Below are 22,126 nucleotides of genomic sequence, written 5' to 3'. Positions count from 1 at the left end.
TTGGTTTATAAAACAGTCACAGATTTATTGAGATAAATACAAATAGAAAGTTACATAGATTCTTTACTCTGACAAACAGGAGACACTTCCAGAGTGTCCCCACTTAACCGGGTTCTAAACACCACCGTGCACAGACAGAGCCGGGGCATCACCCGGGGACCAGCGACACCAGGGGCTGAAACCCCACAGCACGACCAACATGCTTTGGATCACAAGGGCCTGACCATTTCCTACAGCATCCAAGCAATATTGCACCCACCACTGGTACTGTCACGTTCCTTAGCTAGAAATGGAGAGTTCTATTCTTACTGCTGTTGTGAAATTCTACCTTTGCTCCATCTGGCTTTTCAAACGCATCTCTTTGCATCATTGAAGAGCCCAGAGAACTCTGTGAACACCCCGCTGGACCCATTGCACACATTTGTCCTGGACAAGACGTAAAGTGCAGCCTTAGTCGTGCTGAAACCACCTCTAGTTTAAAACTCAACCAAAAAGACAAACTTGCAGAGGGTAAATCCGTTTAACAGACCTGCACAGTCTACAAAAAACCCACCCCAAAAACTGTGATGACCCCCGTTAGTACATGCAAGTGTAAAGTTGTAAAAGAAGGTTTTAAAACACTCCACTGAAATCATATCGTTCAAAACTGACAGGAATTTGGGAGCCAGAGAGGTACCAGAATATTGTTAAAAACAAAGAGCTTTGTTTAGCCTTTTAGTGAACTTTTATAGCTGGTGACTTACCCTTTACACACATTCTAGTTAAAAACTCCCAGTGAACACTAATCAAACATGCTAAAACATATGGAAGCTTGTGTTTTCCAGTGGATTATTGCAAGTCAAGGAAACTATTTAAGGTGATCTGACAAACAGAAACCTGGGTTGGGTTATGTTCAAGGTATTTAATTTATATACAGTATATTTCAAACATACTTACATATACACACACTTTAAAAAAAAAATCCGTTCAGTGCTGAGAAATTTAATGAACTGATAATAAAAAACAGAAGTCAAACCTTGTCAGAAAGGCCTTAGAAAATCTGAACTGTTAGAAAATACCAGTATAATGCCAGCATTAGAAAAAGATATTAGAACTAGAAAAAATTAACTTGAGGGGTCTTTTTGTTAAGAAATAGCAATCATAAAAAGTCTGTACTGAAGAAGTATTTGTTTTAAATTATAAAAAAAAACTGTAAAAAATTAAATGTAGAACATTAAAGAGTTTACAGAGTTTACACTGTTTGCTGCAGTAGCAGTGGTACAGTTCTGCCTGCAGCTCCCAAAGAGCAGTTTGTGATCTCACAAGGAAACCACTTGTTACAAATACTGTACAGATTATATAATACATGAGAGGTTAACTTACCCAAAACTGAGCCCTCCCAAAACACAGAACCCAGCTGAGGAACCTACTTGTATTGCAGACAAGCCCCATTCAAACCCAACCAGAACAGCCACTGCTGTAACAACCTTCCCCACGGGAACTCTGAGGGGAGACACTCACCCAGGTCTGTGCAGGAGGAAGGACTCTCCTCAGCCAGTAACTGTCACCACGTGGAGCCATTTCTTTAGTATTCAAGCATTAGTTTTGGAACAGGAGAGTTTCAATCCCCACTACAAAAATGGCTTTTTTTCCCCCCCCCCAGGCCGCACATTATTGCAGATTTGGGATCCAGGAGAACACAGGGCCCAGCAAAAGTATTGGCTTTATCATTTTTCCAACTGTCTGAAGTTACTCAATTTTCCCAACACAACTCTGCTCCATCTGTGTATTTTTCCTTTCTTCCTGTCTCAGGACACAGAAGACATCCTGCCTCACCTTACCTTCAGTAACCTTCATCTGGGGTTTGCCCCAAACCTTACCAAACAATCCACAGAAGTTACAGAGCAAACTGTGTCACACCTTTCCCTGGGACACTTCTGATCTGGGCATTTTCAGAATTTAGAGGTCCTTTGTTTCTCAGGAAAAGCTGTTTGGGATTTAAACACTGGGCAGGTTGAAAGGTGTTTGTTAAACCAGGTGAGTAAAACAAACAAAGTGAAGCCTGTAAAATTCTGTAACACCCCTGTACAGACACAGAATGTGTTGCAGGAACTGAATCCCTCAAGTGACCTTTGCTGGGGCAGAATGAGGAACTTTCCACTTGGGAAATCTACAGTCTCCCTACCCCAGGAGAGTCAGCAGTAACACCAACTGACCTGTGAGGGTGATCAAGAAATAACAGGGCTGTTGTTATGACTGTTAACACCTGTCAGAGTGTAGCTCAGAAGCAACAAATTAATAGAAATGTCACAATATACAAAGAATCTTGAGCTCTCTGTGCTTTGAAAAATATCACATTATATTAAGTAAAAATGACCCATGCCTTAATTCTAGCAGTGTAACTACTTTAAAAAATGAAATGTTTTATGAGCTTTTTCCACTGATACAGAATTCAGTTCATTAATTTTTTGTTACAATTCAAAACTATTCACATATATACACTTTTTTCAAATAAATGCAATAGCTGAAACAATACAAAACCCACAGTATAAGTGAAGAAAGAAGAGCTTCAGGGAAGTTTGTTATAATCAGGTTTTAAGATTCAGAAACCATTTTAAGCTTGTAGCAGCCTTGTGCTACTGGAAATGTTTTGTTAAAAAATGAAATGTGAATTCCAATTAACACTGAAACACTGAGTGTGGTGTAAGACTTTACAGATAATACTGAACTGCAGGTGAGATCAGAGTTATCACCCACATTTACAGAGGGAAAACCAGAGGGATTACTCATGGGAATCAAACACAGCCGGGCAGAGGAAACGAGGTCATGAAATGAGGACTGTAACATTTCCTGCTCAAACAGGTAACAGAACCCACCTTATCTGCCCACATTACTCACACCAACACGACCACAAAGTGAACAACTGTCCTGCTGTTCAGCCCCTGCTGCAGAACAACTTGTTAGTTTTGTTTTTCAATGGTAATATTGTCCATGTTACCCTGTTTTAGTTTTATGGTGGCGAAGAAAGACACATCTTGATCTCTGTCAGATTGCAGGGCCAGAATGGTCTCTTCTGCAGCTTCTAGATGAGGATTCCCAACACTTTTAAAATAAGCTAGAATAAGGGAAGAAAAAAGACAATTTTAATCAAATTCAAAAGAACAAACCCTAGGGCATAAGTAGTGCAGAAATCCAGAGGATGCCAAAAACATCTGGGGCAGCTTATCCAATTTATAGTCTCCTTACAGAAACTACAGGAAGCTGACAGAGAAGCTGACAGAGAAGGAGAAATATGCTGCTTCTGACTCATCTTATTAGGTACTTAAATACTTCTAAGATAAATTCTTTTTGCTGAGCCCTAAACAGAAATGTCTCTGAGCAAAAGCAGGCTCAGGAACCTGCCACTGTACAATGCAATCCAAAACCTTCTCCACACTTTATTTTGATAAAAAGATAGGAGAGGAGAATTCCGTGCATCTTCCTTTGAATAATCAGGGATCAGCTGCCTTTTTTCTGTCATTTTTAAGGAATTGTAACACAGGAAACTGTGGCACGATGGATCCCAAACCCTGCAGCCGCCTCGGCCGCTGTTGGCGAGGCCACAGTGCCCCCAAGCGGGTCCTGCTGGATTAACAAAGCCACTTCTAGGCCCTCTAGGGATAATCATCCCATATTCCAAGGCTGCAAAACCACTCCTAAAATTCCTAAATCTACGCTCTCCAGCCCGAAGTTAAACGCACTGTCCCAGAGTACAACGTATGATCCTGTTTAAGAGCCTTGCAATGAACTGAGCAGAGGAAAAACAGAATTCCTGAGATGTTGGGCCTTTCCAAGGAAATTCATGAGCACACCTTTCTCCAGCAGTGTCTGCCTGAGGGCCTTGGCAAGCAGGACCCTGACGTTGGGCACGGGATCTGAGGCAAGGCTCAGGAGACTGGGCAGTAGGTGCTCCACAAATTGGTCCACGGGCATACACTCCTCCTCCACCACGGCCTGGGGACAGACACAGCACAGGAAAGCAAGATTTGTGTTAAAAATACACTATGTGCCATTTCTTTCCATCCTGTCCTTAATTTGGCCTATTAAAAAAGGCTCTGAACAATTACACCCTACCCTGTGTTGGTGAAATAAGCACAGCCTTTGAACTGCTGTTCTGAAAATATGTCTTATCATTCCGAAGTTCAGCCAAAGATGATCCAACAGCAGCAAATTTCTTTCAAGTATATTTAAGAAAATGTTTCTCTCTTGGCTGTCATCACCCTTTTGCCTTTGAACATTCAACCCTTGCTCCTCATGGCTACTGAATTAAGCATTTTTGGTTTGGAGGGGGTGGGTAAATGGCAATAAAGAGGGAAATAGTTCCTGGCACCAAGTACCCATTGGTAATTTGAAGAGCTCTTGTCACCCTTTATCTTTGCATGGCCAAATATTTAAAAAAAAAAATGCATCTCAGTTTGGGACTTAATTCTTGACTTTGCCACTGAGATACCAGAAGTCCAAGGCTCAGCTACTGCAGCTGGAGGCACAGCCCCCGACAAAGGCACAGCTTTAGCTGGACCAGCCGTGTCAACCCACAGAATCACAGAGCCCAAAAGTGACAAAACAAACTGGGAGTCCAAATTCTAGTTTTTCCCACATTGCTGCTAAAGCCCAAACCAGCTCCAAATGAAACAGTACACACAGAAACAGAGAGAGAACATCCCAACCTGACAAATGAAGGCAAAGGCTTGTCTTCCAACCCACTTGGAGCTGTGACGGAACCGCACGACGAGTTCATTGATGAAATTTAACCCCAGTGCATTTGCATTGTTTGTGTAGAACTTCTGTAGGATTGCTACGACCTGGGGGGCAAAGCAAGGGGAAAAGGAACAAAAAGAAGAGATGAGACTTCGATTGCAGCCCTTAGAGTTAAAAAAACCCCATAATTTCATTTGAATTCTACAAGGGGACACCAAACACAGCGCTGTCAGCTGTGCTGGTAGGTTTTAACAAATTCCTGTATTATTCTGGAAAAAGCCCAAGCTTTAGAAAAGCTTTTGTTCACCTGAACCAAAACCCACCAGAATTAAAACCAGCAATAAAATAATGCCCCTTTAGAGGGTGCTATGAAGAAAAAGAAGAGATTGAAGGAATATTTCTACTCCTTCAGGACATCAATGGGATGATGGCATTGTCATGAACTTCATAAGAAATTAAATCAACTTTGAGGAAAGATCAGTAGTTGGTTGTTCTGTGTTTTGTTGTGGTTTTTTTTCCCCAGAACTGCAGGATGCTCTTCCAAATCTTATACATGTTGGCTTTCATTCAGGTGAAAAGATTTATCATTCACATAAAACCACAGAGGAAGATTTTAATATCTGTGGCAGAGAGACAACTCAAAATATTTTATAAACTTTTAATTTCACTCTTTTCTGTACTGTTTACCATATTGATCAAAACATGTCTCAATTCACCCTACTTGTCTGAAAAAACAGTGATTTCAGATACCCCTCTCTGGGATCATTTTCCTGCTCTCCTGCCAGGAAATGAACTCAATCCCCTACCAGTTTGAAGGAGATCCACCGAACTTCTGAGACTTTATCGGAGCAGAGAGTCAGTGCAATGTGTCTTAGGTAGTCATAGACATCGTTGGGGTTGTAGAGCTCCAGGATCAGGATCAGCTGCCTGGGACACAAAGGAAATCATTGACTCTCCCAACTGCAGCACCAGCCTGCTCCCATTCAGCATCTGTTCCACGTGGGGAAGGAGCACCAAGGTACCACAGTCACTACAGAGCCCCTGAGCAGTTTGTTCTTCTCTTCACACACTTCAATCCATCAGGGAGTCCAAGAAAAACTGTTACCCAAACTACATGTATGATATATCAAAATTATCCCAGATAATAACAAAAGCTACAACCATAAGTAAAATAAAAAGTTTCTTTTGCAACTTCAAACCAATATCCTGTACATTTTTGCAAAGTGAAAACGGACTATTTGCCTCAGTGTAGAAATCTGCCTTTCAGAAAATAATTTGTACCTCAGAAGCTCCCAGGACTCACTGCAGCCACAGCACTGCCAGCACAGAACAGCAGCAGGTCCCCACTAGGGGTCAGGGCACTGCTGTGGAACGTCCTTGTTTGTTGTGCCAAACTACAGAGGGACAGCGAGGCCTCAACAGCCCAAACACCAACACCACGAACGTGAAGGTCAGATTTGAGTCCCAAGCTATGCCTACGAAGGTGCTGCAAATATCAACAGGGCTTGTAGAGAAAGAACTGTGGGATGTTGTTCTACCTCCATTATACAGCCACTCAGAAGTACTGAATTAACCAACTTACTTTTTAAGAACTGTTTTTTTCTTTCTCACACATGAGAAAAATTATTGTTTCCATCCATTTCACTGATTTTTGCAAGGGAGCCTCGAACTAAATAAATTCTGAGACCTCACTGAATAATATCTATCAGATTGTCATATTTCATTAGCTGTCAGTGAACCAGATCTTCATTTTAGTGTAATCACAGACATTTAACTTTCAATCACACTTGATTACAACACAGCTTGAACAAAACAAAACCCCACATAAAAACCCCCAAATTAAAAACCCAAACACCCCCAGCTCCCCCAAAACAACCTTAACAGCCAGTGGCTTTTAAATTGAGTTTACTACTAAAGAATGGTTTAAATTTTAGCTCCCAAACAGATGTGCTAACTTCTGAATGTAACTGCCTATTTCCAAGTTAGTAATACAGATTAAAAATCAGAAGTTAATAAGATTACATACTCTGCCAGCTCGTAACGAAACCTCCAGTTCCTGCTGTTATCAGTCACCACAAATTCTTGAAGCTGGTAAAGATACTCTCGCCTCTTGTCTGCATGAAGTAGCTAAAGGAGAAACATGACTAGTGTAAAACTGGGAAAACTCAATACTTGCAGTTCTCTGCTGTGTTGCTCTGTTCACACCTATGTGCATTTTCCTACTTGAAAGCAAGTGACCATTGACAAGATGTTTCCTAAAACTGTGCACAATCAGCTGAGTGCCTGGACACACAAGACTGACATCCAAAAAAGTACAAGAAGTCACCCCTTTGGCAAGGACACCCATCAAAGCACCATCTCTGGGCACCAAAAACTAAGGATTTGTGTGTATTACCCACCAGGATCTGCTCTCTTCTCTCCCAGCCCCAAACATAAATTGCTACTGGGCCAACTTTCCAGCTGGACTGCCCAAAATACTAATTCCTTTACAGCAGCCAGCAGCATTTACAACCACATTTGCAAAGGGTTTTCAGTTTTGATGTTTTGTTGGGTTATGAGACAAAATAGAAGTGAGGCACATTAAAAAAGGAATAGAGACACACACAAAACGGCAGCTTTGTACAAAACTAAACATTAATTAGATCCTGATACATGCAGAGCTCATTAGAAGACTCTTAATATAATGGAGTCAGAAAAAAAAATGTATATGAAGAAATTAATTGCACTTCCCTACCTTCAGGAAGTCATACAGATGTTTGAGGACACCGATACGCACTTCATCCAGGTCTTTCAGGAATCCATTGAAGATTGGCACCAGATCAGCAGCTGTCAGCTGATCCCCCAGGATCACTGCCAGCTCGTGGATGGAGAAAGCCAGTGTCCGACGCACCTTCCACTGCAAACAGGGCAACAAGGCAACTACATCAGGCACCAAACTAAAACAGATAGGCTTTTGAACTACACCTGTGTGGGGATCGACAGAGCAGAACAAACAGGGCTGGTTACACAGCAGTACAAAGTCTGATATAAGTGTTAAATTTTGTATTTTTAGTGCATATTTAATCCCTTATAAGAAATCATATGATCTTATAATAACTTCAGTCCAGCAAAGCGAACAAAAAAGTTCCTCAAACTTCTGATTTCTCACTACAAACCTTCTTTTCCTTTACCTGCACATCTGAGGCCAGTGTCTCGTAGGTGTCCTTGAGGCAGTGCCAGTTCTGCCTGCCCAGCGTCAGGGCCACCCCGGGCAGGCTGTAGGCGCAGTGCTTGGCGATCTCCGTGTCCACGGTCTGGGCCCGAGCAGGGTCAGTCATGGACAGGTACTGGTCCAGCAAGGGCTGAGGGATGATATCCTGTAGACAGACAGGGAATCAGTGACACACACGGGAATTCAAGGGCAGAAAGAAAAGACACCTGTTGTGCCACAGTTCTCTTGCTCCCAACCCGCCAGCAGCAAAACAAAGCACAGCAAGGCATCCCTGGGTGGGGAACCTTCCCCAAGGGCATGACCCCAACACTTCTTTCTCCTCTCTTTGGGACAGAGCAGGCAGGAAGGAACAGTCATTATTACTTTATCAACACAGTGCATCAACCAAGCTGAAAGTTTCTTCTTTGCTGAAGACAAAGAGTAAATCAGTGACAACACAGCACAGTCAGTGCCTGCCTTGGCTGCACAGGTTGCCTCAAAGGCACCGAAGAGGCAATAGAATGTTTCTAATTTTCTCACTTAAAACAGGGTTCTCCTCAAATTCCAGAGCATTCCTTCACATTCTGCAACTGATCCACTGCAGAAGCCATCACTGCATTAGGGGTAAGATGAACTGTATCCAGCACTCCACTAAAGCCATTAGGTGCTATTTTAATCACCTGGAATTTTGACTTGTCATCTTCAAACGGTGGATTATTTTCTTGCTCTTTTCTTAAAAATACACTGGTTCCTCTGTGTTGTTCCTCTGAGTCCTGTAAAAGGAGGTACTAGGTAGTGAAATGAATGAGACTTGGTGCTGTTTGGGATATTTCAAAGCATCACACAGCAGGACAATGCAGCTCAGATCAGAACAGCCTTTTGCAGGCAGAGCCTTGCACAGGCAGAGCCTTGTTCAGTGTGTTTATGCAAATACAAAGAGACAACAGAGTTGTACATTTTTGTTCATACAAGTTTTATGTCCAATTTTTGTTCACGGACAAGCTGCTTGTCTTTTTATTTCACCCTTAGCTCCAGCAAGATTAAATACTGTGCAAGCAATTTCTTTTACTCCTAATTGTATGTTGTAATCAACAAATAGTAACCAGGAACTGCGTGTGTGTCACCACCTGATTCAGCCTCCTGTCTAGAGATAAAAGTCTAAAATTAGATCCATTACAGGAAGAGGTGAGATTGTACTTGCTACATTTGATCAGGAAAAATCCTGCAGAACTCCTGCCAAACTAACTCCTGGGTCATCTGTGTGCAAGCAGAAATGACAGCCCTCACTGGCTTTTCTAATCAGAGTAAGTAGAATGTGATAGCTGTGGTCTAGTAATGTTCAAGGGCTTTGGATCAGAAGTGGGTCAGTTATGCCAGGGACTACACAAACCCACCCAGGACTTTTGCAGGCAGGAATTCCTTTCAGACATGGAGCACAAAGTTACTTACTGTGCTTTTCAGCAGACTGGTGGCTGACTGGTCACTGATGTTCTCCTGGGAGGCAGGGGATGAGGGAGTGTCCTGCACCTGGGTGCAGGCAGCATCTGAAACAGCTGCTTCATCTGAAATGGTTTTGTTCTGAAGATTGCCACTGCTTTCTTCCATTTTTTTGGTCTCACAGTCACCAACAGAATCAAACTGAGCAGCTCTGAGAGCAGCAGACAACACTTGGACCTGAGCTGTATAACACAAACAATGACTATTTAATCTCCCTTCTGCATTTAAAAGCATTAAACTTATAATTAACTCATCTGAAAAAAGCCCAGTATGAGCTGCACAGAAATGGTGTGTTCACAAACATTTGCTCTTGGAAGGAAAAGGCCTCTTACTCTGGAGCACTCAAGAGACTTGGTGAAACAAGAAACTGAGTTGACTATGGATGACAAAGATGGATTTGGTCCAGGAAACACCCTCAGACCCCACTACCAGGCCATTATCACTTCAATGTGTTCCACAACGGGCCTGTATTGGGTGGCTGTGGAGGGATAACTTGGAATTAGGGCCTCAGCCAAGTATTAGATGAATTCAGCTGATCACAGGCAGCACTGTCACTAAAACCACAGTACCTACAGTATTTGGAATCTGTTAAAACTGTCTTTAACAAGCTCTTGTCTCTTTAACAACCCTTTTGTAGTTATATCAATTTATTTCTTGTGCAAAAAGAAGCCAGGAACACTTCCCCAGCTGTTCTAGAAATAACTCAGGTCTTATGAAAAAGGCTGTTGCATAACCTTATACTATAATTTACTGCTCAAGGAAGGCTCATCACCCTGTGAACACCAAGTCAATTAAAAAGCAGTCAGGGGCTTTGTAGAGGCCAGGACAAAACCTGCTCAGAGAAAACATAATTTTACTACTATAGAGTCTCACCTTGAACATCTGGATCATCTATGTGCTCTTGTAAGCTTTCTAGAACCTTTTTTATTTCACTACTAGCCACACAGTTATTGCATGGCACAGAACAGCTCTCGTTGTGCTTCTCAGTCTTGAACTGGAAGAGCTCCAGCTCCCGAGTGATGTCAGGCAGAGGAGGGCGCCAGTACAGGAACGTGTTGAACACGTCCTCGCCAGACCTCGAGGGCATTCCAGGGATACTGCTGCCCTTGGTGACCTCAGGGACACCAGCACCAGCTCTGTCACCCTGAGACAGGCAAGACACATCTCCAGGACTGGCACCACAATCTGAACCTTCTTCCCGTGTGTCTTTATTCAGGTTCTCAGAGAGCTTTGTGTTCACTTCTGCTGAAATCTCCTCAGTCGGTTTGATTTCCATTGGTTGTTCTGAGCTGGTAACAGACACACACACTTACTGAAATACTCTGTAACAGCAGGTTTTCAGTGAAATAATTCATAAAAGACAGCAGCAACAACAGAAGCTTTTCTCTACAGAAAGACAGAATTTATGTTACCACTACACTTTACTGCACCAGTTTTCCCTTTACCCTCCGGTGAAGGCAAAGTGAATTTTTCAATACACTGGCTACACTCAAATGTGTGATCTCACTCTTCCTACCTTTTCTAGAACTATATTCTCAAGTTGAGATCTTTAGCCTTGACAAGCAACAAAACCAATTAACTTCTTTTTAATCCCTTCCACTACACCACCCCTTTTCCCACGATTTACCTGGACAATGTAGCATTTGCACTGGAGGACATTAAAGTGACATTGTTGCTTGGCTGGCAGGAATTGGAATTCACATCTTGTGCTGGTGGTCGGATACTCAGTGTCCCATCTTCTCGAATGTAAAGCCCAGCACTTGAAGGGTTTGCAAAGGTAGAAATGAATGGGCCAAGAGACTGAAAAGCAGCCTGACGAACCTGGGGGGGGTGTGCAAGAACAGTCAGGCTTCATCAGCTCCCACAGAGTTGAAAAATGAAAATTTGGTGCAATTTTTTAGCTTCATTGAACACCAGATATAACCAATTACCAAATAAGTGCCACCTAAGCAAAGGGTGTTAGAATATCAAACATGTAACTACAGTCACTGTACAGAAATCTTTTAGAAGTTATAAATTTGAAGGACATCCCTGTCTACTTCAATCTATTTAACACAAGCAACCTTCTCTCAGAAATGTATTTACAGTTAGAATTTCTATCAACAGGGTTCTTTAAAAGTAAAGAGAGAGGAAAAATAAGATCTGTCTTAGTAGAAAAGATTAGTTTTTAGTACATTAGACTCCAATCTCAGCAAATGCTCTTCAGCACACTTCTGAGTTGCCCACTATTTCCCAGGATGTGTCTGGGAAGATGCACCAATTCCAGGATGAGTTACTCACCCATCTGCAAGTGTCACTGATGAGGCTGATGAACAGGGGGGACAGTTTGCTCCTGCGAACCTCTGGGGATGTGGTGTAGGACACTGCCATGAAGCACTCAGCACAGGCTTTCCTCATCCCCCAGACACTGTCAGAACAGAGCTCAAAGAACTTGGGAATCTGCCAAAAATAAGCAAAACCAAGACTAATTAAAGGCTAAACAAAGTCTGCAGCAATATCAAGGTATTTGTCTGAAAATCAGACACAAACACAACTTGAGAGAACAAAGTGAAGAACAGAAAAAACAGAGACAGGTTGAATACATACACTAATTGAAGGAATTGGGAAAAAAACCTAGCTGTCTCCCATTTAATCCATTAGGATTTCATGTATAATTATATGTAATAAGGAAGAATAGAAAGAATTATTAATGGCCTATTTTTCCTGAAATCATTACTTGATTGGTTATCTAGTTTTGGGAAAAAAAGAGTGAGTCAGTAATTCTAAAGTGTGTGTGTATATATATATATATAAAAATATATATATGTCTGCTGTCAATTAAATTTTTAAACATGTTTTGCAAAACAAGAACTTTGCATTTCTCTTCATTCCCGGTTTTGCTACGTAATTGCAACCAAGGCTTTAACCTAATCAACCAAAAAAAAGCATGCATGCTAAATAATTTATAGACAAGACAATAAAAGAGCACATTATTAAACTTTTTGAACTGAGAAATACAAGTCTTGTAAATTGATTTGGTTTTACATACCAGCAGTCTTTCTGTGGCTTCTTGCCCAACTGCATTACAAATGTCACCAAAATTAGCTGCACAAATCTAAGAAATAAAAAAGCCATTAATAACACTGTGTCTCTTTCAAGGGCATTAGTTTTATTATCAACTTCCCCATGGATTATTTATCCCACAACACAACTGCACATGTTTGGACTATTCAAATTTCAGCCCTGTAACTACAGTGTAACATTAACTCATCCCAAACAAAGACTTGTTCCATGCAGTGTCCATACACCACATGCCTCAGAAATCAATAGTGACAAAGGTTTCTGCATGAAGAGCATCATCTACCTCAGTAACCACAGAAGGGACAATAAGCCTGCTTGAAAGTTTAAATGACTTTGAGCAGCAGCTGTCAAACCCAAAGCAGGGTAACACATGATACCAGGGTCAGGACTTAGGTGTACTGACAGAACTATCCTGGCTCAAGGTGGCTTAAGTACTTTGCTGAGGCAAAGTTTAATCAAGGGCTCAAGTTAGTGCCATTTCCAGGCCATTACAGGAGCTATAATTAAGGCAAAAGGGACATCCCCTCATGCTGGAAAAAGATGTTGCCAAAATCTGAAATCAATTAAGATAGGACTGTGTTAATACTCATTCTATTCACTTTATGTGCTTATTTACAAGGCTATAATGCAGCTCAAATTCCAACAAGTGCAGTTTATGTTACAGACCAAGCTGGAGCTCTGCGTGACCCTTAAGTCTACTCAAATATTTTAAGACTTCTTATGCTACAAGTTTCCTTTTGTACTCAAACATGAATTAAAGTATTACACTTCTGGGATTTCTCCTTTCAATAGCAACAGATTTAAAAAAAAAAAATTAAAGGAAGGATGTCTCAAATGTCTGTTATCTTTGAATTTCTGGTTTAAACGAGATGGTAGAGATGAGGTAATTTGTTTGCATCCTATAACCAGTCACAGCAGCTTTAAAAAAAAAAGTTGTGCAAAACTATTAAATGTTCAAGACCAGTTTAACTGCTGGACCAAAGCTATTCACCAAGGTCTGTTATCCATTTCTTTACTGCACCACAGAAGCTATAACCGTGCCAATAAATAAAAACTGCTCTTCCAGATGCTTTCAGAGTTCATCAGCTAAAGTAATGACTAAATTATTTAGGAAGGGATTTGAACAGCAACATGCAAGTTTCGTTTTTAGGTAGCTTAAGAGTTGGAAACACACCAACCTTTCGGACTTGAAACAATTTGCCATCACTGCACAGTTCACAGAAACGAGGAAGCAGCATGTGCTCAACTGTTGTTCTGCTCAACATAGAGGCCATTTTACAGATTATCTGAAAAACAGGAAAGGGATATGTGGAAGGAGAAGAAAATTATAAAGCTTGTAAACACAGCCAAATACTCCTCCTAAAAATTACCTCAGAGAGCAAGACAGCAAAAGTCAGATAGATTTAACTGCTACACATTATTCGTGTTTTCATACACCTGTTTCATGTGAAAGACAACTACTGTTTTTATTTTAAATCATTCTATGACACTGTGCCTGAACACAACATTTCTGCATCTAATTCATTGTCTTTTATCTCGTTAAATAGACTTCCATTCATGTATTTGCTTTCAAGGTGTTTACAATGGGGCATACACTGGGATTTTGTACAGAGAAGACAAAAATCCCACTGCACTTATAAAACCCACACTCTTTAAGCACATTAGAAATATCTCATACTTCAGCATGCAAGGAAGACATTATGCTTTAGCAGGGTTGTTCAGATACTTCAAAATGTGCACAGTCCCAGCTCTTTATAGGCTCAGACACCAAAATAAAACACAAGTTTGCCATACAACAGGAGAGAAAAGGGAGGGCAAGAAAAACTAAGTATATACGTGAGCTAATGCACACTGTACAGGACTGATCCTCAGGAATTTCAGGAGTGCACAGTTAAAAGAAGTTAGTAACATTTTCACTACCATTACAAACCATGTTTCTTGCTGTGAAAAATCAGGTGCTTTGGACTCTGTGTTTTCTTTCAGTTCCCAATTTCTGGGATAAGTTTCTGTAATTCTTATATTTGTAACAGGAAAAAGCAAGGGGCTCCCATGCACCTTCCTACTCAACTGCTCTGCCCACAGCAACAGGAGTTTAATGCTTACACAAGTGTTGTCAGATTAACAGTACTCATCTATTTTTATTTTTCCAAAAATGTTGGAGCTTTCTACCTCCACAAAAAATAAGCTTTATTCCTTTCTAGGAATAAATATTTGCCTTTTTAACAGAATGCTAAATAAGAACGAAGGAAAACACCATTCAAGGACTTTCCTACAAATTTTCCAACTCCTAAAAGGCATCTGGTGCTCAGATGTCATCCTGGAAAACTGCCTAAGCAATTCCCAACTCCCAAACAAGGAAGAGGAAAATCTAGCTGGTAAAATATTTTACAGGTCAAGTGTCAGATATCCATGCTGAAATGTAATTACACACCAGCACTTTTCTGTGGAGTCAACTGATTTCCATAAAGTCACCAGGCAATGTTTTTTTCATAACACTTCAGAACTCAGAGAGGTCATCACTGACACATCTACAGTGTTACTGGGAAACCTGGTGGAGCAAATGCAAAGAAACTGCTGGGGAATAAAACAATCTTAAGAAGAATTAAAACAAGGCTGCCAAGGAGCAATTGTATTTTAAAGTTATTCAGGTACCATTCTGACATCATTTAGCATTCTGAAGTATAAAAACGGTCTCTCTGTATCTTCAGAGAGAATTCAGAATTCAGAGAGAATTCAGAACAAAAATTAAAGACTTGTTGTGTTAAACTAAAAATCCAAATATCCTAAAGAATAAACACAAAAAGTTTGATTGCTTATTTAATGGCAGTATTATTCCTGGACCTCATCTTAATTACCATTATAATTTAATGTTATAAACTTACATTCACAGCTTCCACCTTGTACTCATCATCACTGTCAGGGGCAGAGAGGTCCAGCAGGATGGGACACACCTTGTTTTCAATGTCACTCTGAGCCACAAGATCCTGTTCCAGCAATATCAGCAGAGCCTCCTGACCTGCCTTTCTAACCTGTACACAGGAACACACAAAACCAGTTTGTCACCGTAAAACCAACATTTACTGATACAAGAACCACAAGAAAAACCAATTTTTCAATGAACACACAGGTACGAGTTAAAAAAACAACAAAGCAAACCCAGAAAAAACTTCTCAGTTTTATGACTATGAGGAATTAGTAATAAAGACTACAGTTTAATATAATCATTAGATGACATTTCATCATATTCTGATGAGAAGCCAAAAGATGAAGCATAAAGCAGGATTTGCAAGTTATGGCTCCTGTAACAGACCCCATCCCTGTGCTGCTGAGCCAATGCTCTAAGTTTCCCATTATCTGCCAAGGAAAGTATTAAAAAATTAAATAAAAAATCAGACCTCACAGAAAAATGTGCTGACAACAGAGCACTACATAAAAGCCAGGTGTCAATCAGCATGGAATTTCCTGTTATCTCTTTCCCCTGCCTCCAATTCACTGAACCACACAGAATTTTCCAACAACTCAACTCATATTGTCTGCTTTTCCTACCTGATTGTTAACATCTGTGAGGTATCTCACTACTATGGGCATAAGGTATTCAAAAAATGCTGTTGGGAAATTTGGTCTGCTTTCCTGCAGGAAAATGGCAATGGGAGGGATCTGTTCCATCAGCTCTGTACGTACAGTTGGCTCTAGAAATGAAAGGCAAAACTACATTAGTAAGTATGAAATTAAGATCAGGTACCTTAAGGAAAAAGTAGCATTTTTCTTTTTGTTTTTGCAACAGAGGAAAATGAAAATAATCAAAATATAGAAAGGGCATCACAGATTGCCTGTTCTTCAAGGAAAACTAAATAAAATGGAATAGCCTTACATACATCATCACAGTTCAGAGATTGGCATCAGAGACTTCCCAAACAAATCAGATAAAATGAGGGCACTAGCTGGAAAACCCAGTCACCACAAATGCATGCACATGAGGTATTAACACAGCTGCTCTGTGCCACCTACACCACACAGTCAGATGTAATAAATTTCTTGAAAAATATTACTTCAGGCCCTATTCTAAGTAAGAACCTTTCATTTAATGTCTTATCTATCATACAACATACTTCAAAAGCAGAGAAAAATTTATCTTATTTTCAATGACAGACATTGCTGTTGGATGATTTAGTTTCCTTAGTCCCCTCTTTGCCTCTCAAAATTGAATGCCAGTACTTTCTATATTGCAGCTTATGTAAAATAAACTACCAAAATTAAAAAAACCAAGCAAAACAAAGCTTTCAAACCTGCATCTTCAGAGAGCCTGACCACTATTTCCATTACAGTCAGGAAGTCTTCTTCATTGTTACTGAAATCTCGAAAGACATCCAGAAGACCTCTGGCAATAATTTGCCTGTGGAGTGAACAACATTAATTGCCATAATATCCAGCCAAAAACATGTAGATGGGACACAAGGGGAACTTATCCAATGTAAATGGGCACCTTAAAAAGACCTCTGACCATTCTACATCCCAACCAAAGAAGGATGGAATCAAGAGAACTTAATCAAGAACGAAAACCTCTTTTCATGGAAATGTTATATAAAAGTTATTCAAATAGAAATAATAATATGCATGTGTTTGAGAGATTAATAAAAGACAGAGTGACACCTTAACATCCTCAGTGCACTCAGTCATCACCAGGTGTGGCTGTTGTATCCTTACCTGTTAAAGACATTATCGCTGAAGGCATATTTTTCTAGACGAGCCAGTGGAGTTAAGTTATCCTGTCCAGGGATATCCAGGAATGCTGTTATCCTCATGCTATCACAGTCTGGCCCATAATCTTCAAATCCAACTTGAAAGACAAGAAAAGTAACAGACAAAAAAAAAAAACAAAACCCAAGAGTCAGCAAGAGATGTTACAGTGGAATACATGATAGCAACAACTATTTCCTCAAGAGTCTTTGAACATCACTGGAAACAGCTTACCAAAACCAAAAAATCTTCAATTGTATCTAATGAAGTTGAGTGCAACACTTGCACATGACCCTGTAAATTTAAGCTTTGATATTTAATTCAACTGTCAAAATCCTTGGCTTTAAACACACTTGACTTTGCCCTTTGAGTGCAGTAACCACACACATTCCGAGTTAAGAGGGCTCAGCTCACACAATTGCCACAAACTGACCCACAAATTCAAAGGGAAAATAAGTCCCATTAAAAGGAACTGAAATTTTAACAGTTGTAGCAACTCTCAAACTGTATTGCTTTAAAACAGCAAACTCTTATATCTTTTTCCAACTTCCCAGGGCACATTTTTCTCACTGTAGTTACCGAGTTGCACATATTTAAATCAGACCAGTAGCTTTGGGAAAAACTTCACCTTCACCACCATACTTGGGAACATGCTGGGAGCTTCCTGCTGCAGATCCATCATCTACAGACTTTTCCACATAAGCATACTCTGTTCTAAATCTTTTTTGTATTTGCAGCTTCAGACTTTTACCCAAGTATTACATTTGCCTCACCAAGTCCAAGAGTCACCTAATCCAGTAACAATTACAGATTACAGGCAGAAGGTAAAACTGTGAGAAGGAAATGGAATGGGATAACTTTGCTGTCAGACTTATTTTAATCCTTCATCCTTAAAACAGAGACAGTGAAATAACATGCCAGCATCACACCAGTGCTCTCATTGCAGCCACAGATACAGGAACATGGACAGCAACCAACTCCATGGAAAGAGTGGCACTGGAGTAGCTGATATTCCTGCCCTGGGTTTACAGTTGTCCCAACCAAGCCCTCCTAGAACTATGCACACTTCTTTCACACAAACAGAGCAACTGTGATCATACTTAAATCAATGCAAAATGTGCCAACACAGCTTCTCACATGCATGAAATATTGCAAACCAGCACGTGCTGAGAGTGACAAAGCACTGAAGACAACAAGCCAAATTCTTTGGCTCTAAACTACAGTAATACCCATTATAAATCACTTTTAATGTTAAAAACCCCTCTATTTTTCCAACAGAAAAATCTTATTTCATATATAAAACTCTTCTTTCCAATTATTTAACATGAGTCAAAACATCCTCAGAAATAAGGCTCATTTACAGAGGAAATTATCTGAACATATTTGGAGCACAATGTTATACCTGGGTCCTCAGGGGGGAAAAAATAAAAATCAGATTGGTTTAAGGTCTCCACAGAACCCAGGTGAGTTAAAGACCAGAGCAATTCCAAACTCTGCTGCTCATGCAGACAACATGCTCAACAAGCTCAATGGGGTTCAAACAGCAGAAAACTGTGGGATTAGAATAAGTGTTCAAATCCTAAATGTACACACAGGCACTACAAGTGAACCCACAGCTACACGGCCAGAAACAGCTGCTAATTATTCATGGCTTTGTGTGGTGATGATGTATTGCACTGACACCCTTATTTCCACCCCACTGCTCCTTAAAGAAGGATCTGCCGGGTTCAAAACATTTCTCTGCACCAGTGTAAACAATTTCCAATGCACGGATCCATCCGGGATCGATCTGCTCCAGGACTTCCCCAATCACAGCACCTGAACATCCAGATTTGCTGCTTCAGAAGAAACCTCTGTATCCCTGACAGCTCAGGGGAAGTTACACAGTGTCTGTGGGATCGCAGATTTCCTTTCTGAGGTTGCAACAAATCCTCCACATCCACACCCGACTCTCACCATCCTTATAGCTACAGTTATAACAAATGTATTTTAAAATGCACACAGACTGAACACTCACTAGCTAATTTTTGAGCCTAGTCACCTGCTATACAAAGAAAGATTTATTAGGGCTCAAGAAAACAATTAGGATCAATATACTTGTCATTAACTTCACCTGGCTCCCACCTGTCCCCAATTAGAAACACTTTAAAAATGAAGGCTTTTATTAGTTCACTTCACATATTTTAGAATTTCTACCAATTCAAATGACAATGAAATAAATCCCAATTCTAACTTTGACTACTATACCACACCTGGGACTAGTTTTGTAAACATGATGAACATGTTTAATTTTACTATGTGAAGTAGCTCTATTATTCATTTAAATTACCTAAGCACATACCAGTGCTTCCAAGGGTAGAGAGAAAACAGAGCACTATTACTTATGCTCAAGATGGAGAGTTAAATACCTGAAATTTTTTCCACACACTCTCACTACACACAAGTAAGGAATAATCATGGCAGAATCCATTTTGTCTTCTCTCAGGAATTTTTTCTTTTTCCATAAAAAAAGAAGCCATAGGTACTTACAGGTTTCAGAATACACCAGAGTACTATGAAATAAATCACAAATAATGAACTAGCATTTCTTGTCTAATGTTCTTTCACAGGTAAATCTAACATTCAGTATTTTTCCATTTAATTATATTAAACAAGTAAGTTTGAAATCTGTCCACCTCTGAGGAGGAATAAATGTGCCAGTATCCAGAGCTGAACTCGAGTTCACTGTGTCTCAGTTTGCCCCAGACTCAAAAGCTGCTTAGAGCCTGTAAGAAACTCAGGGTCACAGGACCTAAGGGTGCAACTCAATGTCATCTCCCAGTGCCACTATTAACATTTCACAACACAAACCAGTAAATACCAGTGCAGAGTGCAACCATTTAATGAGCTCAAGGAGGTCATTTTCCCTCCTGGTGTTTGTAGAAGGAAAAACAAATTCTTTAAATACTTTCTTTTTAAATGTTCAAAGGGCATAAATAAGCTAATTATTTTTCCAGATGATCCATTATCTCATCTTAGAGAAAACAAGTTTAAAACTGCACTTGAACTTAGGCAGGTTTTACTACAGCCTTTTGCCACATTCAGAGTAATCCTCCAGACTCTGTTTCAATCTTCAGTGTGCATGACACTTCCACCAAATTAGTTAAGAAAGTAAAAGTCCAGTGCCAGTGATTTATTTCACTGAGGTTTTCCTAAAACACATCATGAACTCTTTGCTAGCCTAAGTCACTGATCAGCACAACAATATCTCAGATGGGACCCCTGAACTCTGCTACAACACAGAGACAACAGCTTTTGATTCCATAATTCTAACTGCATTATCAAATTAATGAACTTAATCAAAGAGTATTTTAAATCATAAAATAAGACTTTAATAATGCTCTAAAAGGCACATTTATTTATATGCTTATGCTGAAACTGATATTTTCTCTTATTAATTACCACTTATGGCAAAAACTTCTTTATCTGGACATTTTTATTAACTGGAGTTTTGCCTTAGAAGCAAACTTCTTAATCAATTTACCAGACAAATGTGTCACAGTCTCAACAAAACAGCCAAAGACTGAGCACTAATGCAGAACAAACACTTCTAGGGATGGGCACCCCTGGTCCCAGGCCAAAACCCATAACACAACCACTACCAAGTCTGAATTTATTTCTGCTGTTTGCACTTTAAACCTCAAAGGCTGAGAGCAACAACTAACAGAATCCCACAGAGCCACCTCCTCCCACAGAGGCAACATCCCTGCACATCTTCCCAATGGAAGACTTGGGATCCCACTTGTATCCCAGCATTTCCCCTGGCGTTCTGAAGACCATCTTCTTCATAAATCTGTTACACGTTTTCAAGCACTATTAAACAATAACGGTTTTGTGATAAACAAATACAGTTTCTCACAAGAAACACGTACAAGTATCATTTTTTCATTTCTTTTTAAGAGAAAAGTCAATCCAGCATCCGAAGTGCCAATAAAACCACCCTACAAAGAGAGCTGCTTTCTAAAGCCATACAAGTTCGTTATCATTGTTAGTCAAGGCTTTATCTTCCTAAATCACAGCGCTTACCAAGCCGTGCTCAGGGTCTGACAGGTGTCCGACTCTTCTGTAACACAGCCCTGGACTACCCCGGCTTGGGATGGAGCTGTTCCCTGCCCTGGGACCCTCGACAGGGCACTGAACCCAAAACCACGGCTTTGTGCGACCCAATCGCAGCGCACACGGCGATTGTTCCCTTTATCCCGAGGTGCACTCGCAGCACATCCCGGGGATGCAGAACAGCTGAACACGCGTCCTCAGCAGCCTCTACAGCCTTGGAAAGTCAATTCCCTAATTCCCACCGACCACAGGAGCGGGGCTGCTCCCCCGAGCCACCCGTGCGCCTTTCCAGGCTCATCGCGGAGCTGCCGGAGCTGCTCTTTACACCGAGCCCTGCGGCCCCTGGAACCAGCGAGGATGGTCCTAACACCCTGTACACCTTCACCTGCCAGAACTGCCTCACCATCCTCCCCTCGCCCTCACCTGGGTGAAAATGCGGAGAGGGAAAGAGGGCAGCAGGAGGACCCCAGGGTGGGAGCGGGGGCCTGAACGGGGAGCGGAAAAATAAAAAAACAGTTACTCACAATCATCTAAGTCATCCTGCAAATCCACAAAATACAAAGGGATCCCTACAAACGAAAAACAGAAGAGAGATACCAGGGGGGTTGGTTTCGGAGGGACGGGGCAGCCCCGGCTGAGCCGCCCGCCCGCCTGCCGGCCCCACTTACCGGCCATCTTGGAATGGACATGGGCGAGGAGGAGGAGGAGCGGGAGGGCACAGGGAGGAGCCGCCGGCGCTTCCTGCCGCCGGGTCAGCCCCGAAACGCCACCGGGTTGAACGAGCCGCGGCTGCCGGGGGTCGAGCGGCCCCTCAGCGCCTGAGGAGAAGAA

General features: G+C 41.0%; 1 protein-coding gene across 2 annotated transcripts; it reads right to left on the bottom strand.

The window, feature by feature from the left end:
• Positions 1 to 22,106, bottom strand: LOC113974280 (serine/threonine-protein phosphatase 4 regulatory subunit 1-like). Of its 2 annotated transcripts, XM_027697286.1 has the most exons (20): positions 21,964 to 22,106; positions 21,820 to 21,864; positions 17,168 to 17,300; positions 16,750 to 16,856; positions 16,010 to 16,152; positions 15,346 to 15,492; positions 13,642 to 13,749; positions 12,432 to 12,497; positions 11,684 to 11,842; positions 11,031 to 11,224; positions 10,277 to 10,692; positions 9,356 to 9,585; positions 8,587 to 8,679; positions 7,887 to 8,072; positions 7,451 to 7,612; positions 6,743 to 6,843; positions 5,523 to 5,643; positions 4,686 to 4,820; positions 3,831 to 3,972; positions 1 to 3,094 (listed from the first exon to the last, which is right to left on the bottom strand). In XM_027697286.1, exons 1-20 carry the CDS (start codon positions 21,968 to 21,970, stop codon positions 2,940 to 2,942), a joined length of 2,850 nt encoding a protein of 949 aa, XP_027553087.1. In that variant the 5' UTR covers positions 21,971 to 22,106; the 3' UTR covers positions 1 to 2,939. The 2 variants fall into 2 exon arrangements, with proteins under 2 accessions (XP_027553087.1, XP_027553088.1); XM_027697287.1 differs by lacking the exon at positions 21,820 to 21,864 and having other exon boundaries at positions 21,964 to 22,095.
• Positions 22,107 to 22,126: the final 20 nt, after the last annotated feature.

Source organism: Neopelma chrysocephalum, unplaced genomic scaffold (assembly GCF_003984885.1).
Source record: "Neopelma chrysocephalum unplaced genomic scaffold, ASM398488v2 Primary Assembly neopelma1_119, whole genome shotgun sequence".
Lineage (NCBI taxonomy): Eukaryota > Metazoa > Chordata > Aves > Passeriformes > Pipridae > Neopelma > Neopelma chrysocephalum.
This window is presented reverse-complemented; position numbering and strand designations above follow the sequence as displayed.

What these genes read in the sequence shown, in the direction of transcription:
- LOC113974280 (XM_027697286.1), bottom strand. An exon ending in AGCGATAATGTCTTTAACAG is followed by an intron (nt 16,857 to 17,167) that starts GTAAGGATACAA and finishes TTCACTCCACAG; the next exon opens with GCAAATTATTGCCAGAGGTC. An exon ending in CCAGTCTGCTGAAAAGCACA is followed by an intron (nt 8,680 to 9,355) that starts GTAAGTAACTTT and finishes CTCCTTTTACAG; the next exon opens with GACTCAGAGGAACAACACAG.